Source organism: Gossypium hirsutum, chromosome A08, assembly GCF_007990345.1.
Source record: "Gossypium hirsutum isolate 1008001.06 chromosome A08, Gossypium_hirsutum_v2.1, whole genome shotgun sequence".
NCBI classification, from domain to species: Eukaryota; Viridiplantae; Streptophyta; class Magnoliopsida; order Malvales; family Malvaceae; genus Gossypium; species Gossypium hirsutum.
This window is the reverse complement of record NC_053431.1, coordinates 54,068,424-54,079,915: the sequence shown is the minus strand read 5'-3', so window position 1 is coordinate 54,079,915 and position 11,492 is coordinate 54,068,424. Positions and strand designations below refer to the sequence as shown.

The 11,492-nt window shown below is 39.8% G+C and overlaps 1 protein-coding gene across 1 annotated transcript; it reads left to right on the top strand.

The window, feature by feature from the left end:
• The first annotated feature begins 3,216 nt into the window (after window positions 1-3,216).
• LOC107942899 (uncharacterized) lies at window positions 3,217-5,471 on the top strand. Its single transcript, XM_016876630.2, has 3 exons — window positions 3,217-4,125; window positions 4,441-4,495; window positions 5,134-5,471. Exons 1-3 carry the CDS (start codon window positions 3,217-3,219, stop codon window positions 5,469-5,471), a joined length of 1,302 nt encoding a protein of 433 aa, XP_016732119.2.
• The last annotated feature ends 6,021 nt before the right edge of the window (window positions 5,472-11,492 follow it).

Here is an 11,492-nt window from a genome sequence, read left to right as displayed (position 1 = left end):
TTGTGTTCTCACTCGATTCTTTTTCTTCTGAATCACTCGTTTCTTTTGTTTCAATTTCTTTTTCATCTTCTTTTTTACTCTTAAATTTATTTTCGTTCTCTTTTTCAATCTCATTTTCTTTTTCTTTTTCTTTTTGCTTTTCAACGGCTTTTTCAAAGGCTTTTTCAAGTTCTCTCAAGATTCGCTCATTTTCTCTCTTACTTGCCTCTTTCCTCTCTTTTCTTTTTATTTCTTTTTCTTTTTCTTCTTTTGCTTTTTCTTTTCTTTTCTTTATTTTCTCTTTACAAGAATGTACAAAAGAACGATGAGAATACAAATCTTGTTCGAAAGATGAAGAACTATTTGCATATGATTCACAATCAAAACTTTGTGAAGAATACTCCGAGTAAGATTTCTTTGAAGATCTAGTAGGAGTATGTCTTTCTCTTCGAACGCCATCTTAGAATGAATCAAAATCGTAATCGGCTTCTCGTCTTCTCGAATTTCTTGATGAAAAGGACTTTCGATCGAAGTCACTTCTCGAATTCGTTGATGAATATGAGTCATAGTATGAATCTCTTTGTCTCGACGTAGATGGCGAAAAGGAGTCACGATTGGAACTTTTTTTCAGGTAGTAGTCGGGGGTATATCTCCGTGGGGTTCTTGGTTCCGTTTTACGACTTGAAGAAACTCGATCACTTTGGTCTTGTTTAGTCGCCATTCTTCGCATTTCTTGCACCAAGTATTGGTATTCCGATTCGGTGAACTCTTCGCGTGACATGATTTTTTTTGCTAAAAAGAAAATGTTAGATCACAAAACAAAATAAAAAAAATTTAAGTACCTCACCACAAACCTCACAATTTCGCTCGGAAAGAAGAAGAAAAAAAAGGTGTCACTCCCGCTCGTGTTTACACTCGTTTGGCTTTTCCTCCACTCGAATGATCTCACTCGCTCATGCCTTTTTCCGCTCCTTTCTCCTCTTATAACCTTGTAACAGACTTAGTATGATTTGATCTCTAGTATTGTGGGTCGGTTTCAAATGGTTTTACAAAGGATAACATGTGAGGGGTTACGGGTTGGCTAAAAGAAAAGGAAATTAGGTAACAAAAAAAAAAGTGTGGCGTGGATGAGATTAGAATAGAAGATGAATCATGAACGATATCAAACTAAGGGCTTTGACATTCGAACAACAATCGAATTGCATTAAACACTTTTTTTTCAGATTTTTTTTCGAATTTTTTTTTAAATTTTTTTTCGAATTTTTTTTGACTTGTATAACTTTTTTTGTACTATATTGACAAACTAAATACAATAAAACACTTTTTGTACACGATTTTTTTTCTTCGGCTGCATAGATTTTTGTTTTTATAGCAACATCAGCTAACTAATCAAAATAAGAAAACTTCGGTATACGAATTTTTTTTTCTATACTCTTTTTTTCCGGATCCTACTTACTTGCGTTCACTTGGACTAGCCCGGGATTAATTTCGTCGCACGATCTTCTCGTTTTAGTAGCTCTGATACCAAATGATACGAACCCCTCGGGGAGAGTCGAGTCGTATGTGAGTTTGCCCGATCGTCTACGAGAAAGTATAGTTCGGTTTGTTCAAAAAGGATGTTTATAAATAACTTATGCGGAAGCTATTCAAGGGGTTCAAATGAAGGGTTTAAAAAATATGAATATTAAGGTTCGGTTTAAAGTAAATGAAAGAATGGAAATAAGGAACTCAAAAGCAAGCACGAACCAATATTAGAAAATATCGACCCAAATGCTTATAGGCTTTCAAGGCAAAAATGAAAATAATAGAACCTTGACCCGCTACTTAGCAAAGTAGGAACCTCGGTATAAGGGTGAAAGAAACAGGGTTGACGCCACTACTAGGTAGATAAGTCAACAAAGTCTCAAACAAAGTTTAGAGAAGAAAATTCTCACAAGATTAAATTCAATAAAAAATTTGGCAAAAAGACCTTTACAAATGAAAGAAAACAAATATTTATAGGCACATAGATGACCATTCAAATTCGGCATCTAGGTGTTCACACAATGATAAAAACGTTCACACTCATGTATTAAAATAGTTCATAAATTTGGTAGATTCATGCACTAGCTGAATGGGCACTTTCTTCCCCCTTGGTTTGTGCATGAATGCTTAGTCATAAAGAAAGGCTTCAAGTGACTTGTATGTGCACCAAAAGGTTGCATTCATCTCTTTGGGACGTTCATGCACTTGTATGGAACATGTATCTTCATAATTAAACACTTTAATGGCATGTAAGTTCATAAATGGCAACATGAACCTAGTAAATTCGTTCTCCCCTTTGTGCATGCACTTAATTCAATCAATGTGTTGAATTATTGAGTTAATTCCTTCCCTTGGACGTTCTTGAACCCATCCATGCATGTGTAGTAGCCTATAGGTCAATTCAAAGTGTGAACATGTTCAAGGAGCTCTATGGTCAATATAGAATTAGTTAGCAGCTACTTCTTGGCCGAATAAGTGCCTTGGAAAGTTAAGAGACAGCCACCATACATGCACTTAAGCCATTCCTGCATTCTATCATCCCATGTATTTGATCCATTCATGGACCAACCTTTAATGTCCATACATGCATTCAACACATGCATGAATTTGTAGAAACCTTGCATCTAGTCGTACATGCACCAGCATTTAATACTTCTTCATTCATGAGTGTGGAATGCCCAAAAGAGATGTTTCTTCATCCATACATTGTACCGTCCAAAGGGATGTACCTACATGAAATAAACAAGTCATTAAGATATCTCATGGACACTCATAAATTCAGCATGATGTGAACACATTAATGCCATGCATTAATTCAGCTATGTGAACATAATCAATTTATGTAATGGCTATGGCATATTAATAACAAATATTAATATAAGGCAAGTTTAATGCTTAAATAAATATGTGCAAATTTTTATTTAATGCATTAAAGACAAAACCGAGTTTAAACTAAAATGAGCTAAGCTTTAGCTCGTGAGCTAAAGTTGAGCTGAGGCTAAACTCCTAAGCTGATTGAAAGTGAGCTAGGAGTGAGCTCGGTTTAGCTCAGGCAAGATGGATTGAGCTCGAATAAGCTGGATTTGAGCTGGACGGAGCTCGTGGAGCTGGAAACGAGCTTGGATCAGTTTGCCAACATGTCATTGCTCGGCTTGACAAACTTGCTCGATAAAGTTCGTGGGGCGTTCTCGTATCAAAGATCGAGAAGCCACAATGGCTCGCTTTCTAGCGGGACTTAATCGAGAGATTGAAAATGTCGTAGAACTGCAACATTACATTGAGGTTGTGGACATGGTCCACATGGCTATCAAAGTGGAGAAGCAGTTGAAGCGAAAAGGTTCCACCCGAGCCTATCCTAACACCAATCCTTCTAAATGGGGCCAAAGCACAAGCAAGGGTTTTCCAACAAATCGAACGAAGGAATCTTCAACAATATCTAAGGCGAATAAGCCTATTGCCGAGTCAAGTAAAGGTAAGGCTCCTGAAAGTTCCACCGCCCGTTCAAGGGACATAAAGTGCTTCAAGTGTCTTGGTCGTGGACATATAGCGAGTCAGTGCCCGAATAGACATACCATGGTGATAAGGGCCGACGGTGAGATTGAAACCGAGGATGAGGAAGAGAACGATCCTGAATCGAATTCCGAAGTTGAGGAGGACTTAGAACAACCCGTTGAAGGTGAGTTACTCGTCGTCAAGCGAAGCCTAAGTCTTCAAAGTGTGGAAGACAAACAACAACGTGAGAACATTTTTCATTCGAGATGTCAAGTGCAAGGGAAAGTGTGTAGCATCATAATCGATGGAGGGAGTTGCACAAACGTGGCAAGCACCCTCATGGTAGAAAAGTTGGGGCTGTCAACCACCAAGCACCCGAATCCATACAAGCTCCAGTGGCTTAACGATGGTGGTGAACTCAAAGTGACAAAACAAGTCCTAGTGTCCTTTAGCATCGGAAAGTATTCTGATGAAGTATTATGTGATGTAGTGCCAATGCACGCGGGCCATTTACTTCTAGGACGACCATGGCAGTTCGACCGACGGGTGATGCATGATGGTTACACTAATAGATACTCCTTCAAACATCTTGGCAAGAATGTGACACTTGCACCCCTCACTCCGAAGCAAGTGTACGAGGATCAACAAAAACTTAAACTTTCAGTGGAACAAGCGAGAGAAAAAGAAAAGAGAGCAAAAGAGAAAATTAAGGAAAAAGAGAGAGAAAAGACTAAAAATGCGAGAGAAAATGAAAAGAAACAAAAACAAGTAAAAAGTGGAGAGGAAAAAAAAAGTGGAAAAATGAGTGTGTTTGCGAGGCTTAGTGATATCCGGCGAGCGATGTTTTTGAGACAGCCTATGTATGTATTTATGTATAAGGAGGCATTGTTGAATATTAACGAGTTACCTGAAAACTTGCCTGCTTCTGTATTGTCTTTGATTCAGGAATTTCAAGACATATTTCTGGACGAAATACCAAGTGGGCTGCCCCCTATCCGAGGTATCAACATCAAATAGACTTAGTACCCGGAGCTGCACTACTCAATCGTCCTGCTTATCGGAGTAATCCCGAAGAAACGAAGGAATTGCAAAAGCAAATTACTGAACTCCTAGACAAAGGATACATCTGAGAGAGCTTAAGTCCCTGTGCGGTGCCGGTGCTGCTTGTACCCAAGAAAGATGGGTCGTGGCGGATGTCCGTGGATTGTCGCGCCATCAACAAAATCACTATCAAGTATCGACACCCGATACCCCGTCTTGACGACATGCTTGACGAATTAAGTGGAGCCCAGATTTTCACGAAAATCGATCTTAAAAGTGGCTATCATCAAATACGAATGCGAGAAGGTGATGAATGGAAGACGGCCTTCAAAACGAAATTGGGGTTGTACGAATGGTTGGTAATGCCATTCGGTCTTACAAATGCTCCCAGCACTTTTATGAGATTGATGAACCATGTATTACGTGCGTTTCTTGGTAAATTTTGTGTTGTATACTTTGACGATATCTTGGTCTACAGCAAAACTTTAGAGGAGCACGTACCACATTTACGAGCGGTGTTGGAAACTTTAAGAAAATAGGTATTGTATGCTAATCTCAAAAAGTGTTCCTTTTCCACTGATAAAGTTGTGTTTTTAGGTTATGTCGTGAGTGCCAACGGTTTGGAGGTGGATCAAGAAAAAGTTCAAGCGATTCAAGAATGGCCACGTCCGATGAACATTAGCCAAGTTCGAAGCTTCCATGGATTGGCTAGCTTCTACCGTCGATTTGTGCCCAACTTTAGTACCATTGCAGCACCCTTAACAAGCGTGATTAAGAAAAACTCCGCATTTCACTGGTCTGAAGATCAGGAACGTTCATTTAATTTGATTAAAGAATGTCTTGTGAAAGCTCTTCTATTGTCGCTTCCAGATTTTACTAAAACATTTGAAATTGAGTGTGACGCTTCAGGTGTAGGGATCGGAGCTGTGTCGTGATACGATCACGGCTTCCCATAAGTCAAGTCCAAGCCGAGATCCGATGGTGCTACCTCAAGGGTCGATCACAAGGGCTCGTGCAAAACAATTTAAAGAAGCCGTTATAGCTTTAGTTCAGCATGTGTGGGATGATGTCAATGCTAGACCTATCGAACCAGTTAGTGGCCATTTTGGAAATCCATGCCGAACATTTCTACAAGTTCAGTTCAGCTCACCGAGCTCACCTTCAGTTCAAGTTAGCTCCCATGTAGCTCCACACCAGCTCATTAGCTCGAGACCAGCTCATTATCAGCTCACGAGTTTAAGCCTAGCTCGAGTTTAACTCATGAATTAACCATCAGCTCATGGAGTTCACTTTGAATTCATTTGACTACTATTAACTTTTTAATTAATAAGTTCAATAATTAGTTAATTAATATCCTACATATTAAATTTAGTTCACATTAGTTATATTAAGTATGTCTTAAAAGTGTTTATTGATGATAATTAAATTTGTCATAACCGAATTTAATGTTAATATTTGTGTTCACATTAGTTTGAATTAATTACGTTCACATTTCTTGTAGGAACGCAATGGACATATGGAGATTAAAAGCAAGCATGAATTTTGAAGGTGCATGGACGGTTGGGGGGCTTGAATCTATTAGGTGCATGTTCGGCCAAGTGCATGTATGACCATATTCAATGTCTTTAAGGTTCATGAATGTTTCCATTCATGTATGGTGTGCTATCTCTTCATTCTCCAAGGTGACCATTCGGCCAAAGGGCACTCACACATGCGTGAAGATAGCTTGGCCAATTAGCTTCCCCATGACTCTCCTTAATTCGTTCACACCTATGTTCACATGGCAAGACCATTCGGTTCACCTTGTTCACACTAGAAGACTCTTCAACATTCGGTTTCACACACATGATGGCCCTTGGAGTGTCCACAATTAATTCATACTTTTTGACCAAACATTGCTTCATTTAACAAGGTTGGCCGAATCTACAAGTGACCATTGGATATCATGCATTCACTTTGAGTTTTCTTAAGCATGAAGATCTATTCATCCACCATTCCCAAAACCGAATCTGGTCATGCATATTAAGAGTTATTTTTCTAGAATTTTCTTTAATTAATGTGTAAGCATGAAAGGCCAATCAGCTACCTAGACTTAGGCCTATAAATACTTGTTCAATTTCCATGTAAAGGACTTTTGGAAACTTTTGTTAATGTTATGCTGCCAAAATCGTGAGGCATACTTTTCTTATATTTCGTTCAAAGATTCGTTTGGCGTTCCTAGCGTTCTAGTTGTGTCAACCGTGTTCTTTGTCGTACCCGAACTTATCACTATTCGTAGTGTGGCGTTCAACATACCGAGGTTCCTATCTTGTTAGATAGTGGGTCGAGGTTTCCCTTACCAAACCTATAACTGAACTCAAAAGGCTAAATCAACAGGTCGATACCATTTCAGTATTTGGTTCCTGAAAGTACCTTTAGTAGTTCAAACCCGTTCTTTCTTCTTTACCTAATCGAACCTAAACCGACCAATTTGTTCATACCATTTTGTTCCTACCCTTTCGTTCCTACCATTCCATTCGTACCCCTCTTTCTACTCTGACTATACCTTCAACTCAACTGATCCTAACGTAACTTCTCGCAGACAATCGGGCAATCTACATACGACTCGACTCTTCCCGAGACGGTTCGTATCATCTGGTATCAGAGCTACCTAAAACGAGAAGCTTAGACATTAGAAACGGAGCATTCCCGAGGTAGGTTCAGAAAAAAAATTGTATACCGAAGTTTTCTCATTTCGATTAGTTTGTTATTGTTGCTATAAAAACAAAAATCTACGCAGCCGAAAAAAAAGAGTAGAATTTTTTTTTGTATACTGAAGTTTTCTCATTTCGATTAGTTTGTTATTGTTGCTCTAAAAACAAAAATCTACGCAGCTGAAAAAAAAAATCGAGTACAAAAGTGTTATTATTGTATTTAGTTTGTAGATATAGTACAACAAAAAAAGTTATACAAGTTAAAAAAAATAAAAATAAAATCGAAAAAAATAAAAAAAATAAAAAAAAGTGATTTATGTAATTCAATTGTTATTTGATCGTCAAGCTCTGATCTGATATAGTTCCCGACCCTTCTTCTAATCTACTCTCCCTAATTCGCCACATTTTTTACCCAATTCCCTATTCTTTCAGCCTACCCTATATCGAATACATCAATCACTTGTTATTCCTTTTGAACCGACCACCTAGACCAAGGACCGAGCTTTAACGAATCTGCTTACGAAATTACGAGAAAAGTCATGAGAGGTAAAAGGCAAGAGAGCGTGAGCGCATTCGAGGGGAGGTAAAAGCCGAACTAAGAGTGTAAACACGAGTGTGAGTGTCATCAAGCTTCTTTCTTTCTGAGCGGATTGAGAGGATTTGTTTGTGAGGCTATCTTAAACGAATAGATGTCCCAAAATAGTGGACAAAACATGGAAGAACAACAAGGGCGACAACCCGTCAGAAACGTTCCAGATTTGCAAATGCAAGCCCTTTTGCGTGAGATGGAACGATTACTTGATCGAAGGCTTAATCCTCTTGAAGATCGACTCTACCAAGTCGAGGCCCAAAGACAACGCGATGAATATCCTGAAGTTGCTAGGCAAAGACGTGAAAGGCCCAATCAACGACGAAGACAACCAAGGGTTCAAGATGATGATGTTAATGAAAATAGTGAAGATGAAAGCGATCACGGGTCTAACATAAGCCTAGAAAGGAGACGTCCCCGAAACCGTGGACAAGTAGATCGAAGGCGGGAAGATGATGACTTGAAGAATATCAAACTCTCCATTCCTCCTTTCCAAGGTAAATCTGATCCCGAGGCGTACCTTGAGTGGGAGAAGAAAATCGAACTAGTTTTCGAATGTCATAACTACTCTGAAAATAAGAAAGTCAAACTCGCCGCAATTGAGTTTTCAGATTACGCAATGATATGGTGGGATCAGTTGACTACTAGTCGGAGGCGTAACGGGGAGCATCCCATTTCCACTTGGACCGAACTGAAGGTGGTTATGCGGCGACGATTCATTCCATCCTACTATCATCAGGAGTTGCATCAAAAACTCCAAAATCTCATCCAAGGGACGAAGAGTGTGGAAGATTATTATAAAGAAATGGAAGTGGCCATGATCCGTGCAGTTATACAAGAAGATCGAGAAGCCACAATGGCTCACTTTCTAGCGGGACTTAATCGAGAGATTGCAAATGTCGTAGAACTGCAACATTACATTGAGGTTGTGGACATGGTCCACCTGGCTATCAAAGTGGAGAAGCAGTTGAAGCGAAAAGGTACCACCTGAGCCTATCCTAACACCAATCCTTCTAAATGGGGCCAAAGCACAATCAAGGGTTTTCCAACAAATTGAACGAAGGAATCTTCAACAATATTTAAGGCGAATAAGCCTATTGCCGAGTCAAGTAAAGGTAAGGCTCTTGAAAGTTCCACCGCCCGTTCAAGGGACATAAAGTGCTTCAAGTGTCTTGGTCATGGACATATAGCGAGTCAGTACCCGAATAGACGTACCATGGTGATAAGGGCCTACGGTGAGATTGAAACGGAGGACAAGGAAGAGAACGATCTTGAATCAAATTCCAAAGTTGAGGAGGACTTAGAACAACCCGTTGAAGGTGAGTTACTCGTCGTCAAGCAAAGCCTAAGTCTTCAAAGTGTGGAAGACGAACAACAACGTGAGAACATTTTTCATTCGAGATGTCAAGTGCAAGGGAAAGTGTGTAGCATCATAATCGATGGAGGGAGTTGCACAAACGTGGCAAGCACCGTCATGGTAGAAAAGTTGGGGCTGTCAACCACCAAGCACCCGAATCCATACAAGCTCCAGTGGCTTAACGATGGTGGTGAACTCAAAGTGACAAAACAAGTCCTAGTGTCCTTTAGCATCGGGAAGTATTCTGATGAAGTATTATGTGATGTAGTGCCGATGCACGCGGGCCATTTATTTCTAGGATGACCATGGCAGTTCGACCGATGGGTGATGCATGATGGTTACACTAATAGATACTCCTTCAAACATCTTGGCAAGAACGTGACACTTGCACCCCTCACTCCGAAGCAAGTGTATGAGGATCAACAAAAACTTAAACTTTCAGTGGAACAAGCGAGAGAAAAAGAAAAGAGAGCAAAAGAGAAAATTAAGGAAAAAGAGAGAGAAAAGACTAAAAATGCGAGAGAAAATGTAAAGAAACAAAAACAAGTAAAAAGTGGAGAGGAAAAAGAAAGTGGAAAAATGAGTGTGTTTGCGAGGGTTAGTGATATCCGGCGAGCGATGTTTTTGAGACAGCCTATGTATGTATTTATGTACAAGGAGGCATTGTTGAATACTAACGAGTTACCTGAAAACTTGCCTGCTTCTGTATTGTCTTTGATTCAGGAATTTGAGGACATATTTCCGGACGAAATACCAAGTGGGCTGCCCCCTATCCGAGGCATCGAACATCAAATAGACTTAGTACCCGGAGCTGCACTACCCAACCATCCTGCTTATCGGAGTAATCCCAAAGAAACGAAGGAATTGCAAAAGCAAATTACTGAACTCCTAGACAAAGGATACATCCGAGAGAGCTTAAGTCCCTGTGCGGTGCCGGTGCTGCTTGTACCCAAGAAAGATGGGTCGTGGCGGATGTGCATGGATTGTCGCACCATCAAAAAAATCACTATCAAGTATCGACACCCGATACCCCGTCTTGACGACATGCTTGACGAATTAAGTGGAGCCCAAATTTTCACGAAAATCGATCTTAAAAGTGGCTATCATCAAATACGAATGCGAGAAGGTGATGAATGGAAGACGGCCTTCAAAATGAATTTGGGGTTGTACGAATAGTTGGTAATGCCATTCGGTCTTACAAATGCTCCCAGCACTTTTATGAGATTGATGAACCATGTATTACGTGCGTTTATTGGTAAATTTTGTGTTGTATACTTTGATGATATCTTGGTCTACAACAAAACTTTAGAGGAGCACGTACCACATTTACGAGCGGTGTTGGAAACTTTATGAGAAGAGGTATTGTATGCTAATCTCAAAAAGTGTTCATTTTGCACTGATAAAGTTGTGTTTTTAGGTTATGTCGTGAGTGCCAACGGTTTGGAGGTGGATCAAGAAAAAGTTCAAGCGATTCAAGAATGGCCGCGTCCGACGAACATTAGCCAAGTTCGAAGCTTCCATGGATTGGCTAGCTTCTACCGTCAATTTGTGCCCAACTTTAGTACCATTGCAGCACCCTTAACAAGCGTGATTAAGAAAAACTCCGCATTTCACTGGTCTGAAGATCAAGAACGTTCATTTAATTTGCTTAAAGAATGTCTTGTGAAAGCTCCTCTATTGTCCCTTCCAGATTTATTAAAAAATTTGAAATTGAGTGTGACGCTTCAAGTGTAGGGATCGGGGCTGTGTTGACCCAAGACGGAAGACCGGTGGCGTACTTCAGTGAGAAATTAAGTGGCGCTTCCCTCAGTTATCCGGTGTACGACAAAGAGATGTATGCCTTGATTCGATCACTTGAAACTTGGCAGCACTATCTAAGACCGAAGGAGTTTGTGATTCATTCCGATCATGAAGCACTTAAGTTTATTAAAGGTCAGCATAAACTCAACAAACGACATGCAAAATGGGTCGAGTATTTAGAATCATTTCCCTACGTCATCAAATACAAGAAAGGTAAAGAAAATGTAGTGGCTGATGCCTTGTTACGGAGATATACCTTATTGACCACTCTTGATTCTAAGTTACTTGGTTTTTATCATATGAAAGAGTTGTATGCTAATGATGAGGATTTTGGAAATATATGTGCTGCTTGTGAAAATGGGTCTTTTGAGAAATTTTTCAAGTACGAAGGGTTTCTTTTTAAAGAAAATAGGTTGTGTATACCACAAGGCTCCATTCGAGAGTTACTTGTGTTGGAGGCGCATAGTGGTGGCCTGATGGGACACTTTGGAATAAGCAAGACATTGTCGACCCTCCA

Excerpts from the sequence above, each read along its gene's own strand:
- LOC107942899 (XM_016876630.2), top strand. The coding sequence starts at position 3,217 with ATGGCTCGCTTTCTAGCGGGACTTAATCGAGAGATTGAAAATGTCGTA. Across the intron at positions 4,126-4,440 it reads CACCCCTCACTCCGAAGCAA|GAATTTCAAGACATATTTCT; the intron begins GTGTACGAGGAT and ends TCTTTGATTCAG. Across the intron at positions 4,496-5,133 it reads TGGGCTGCCCCCTATCCGAG|GTTATGTCGTGAGTGCCAAC; the intron begins GTATCAACATCA and ends TTGTGTTTTTAG.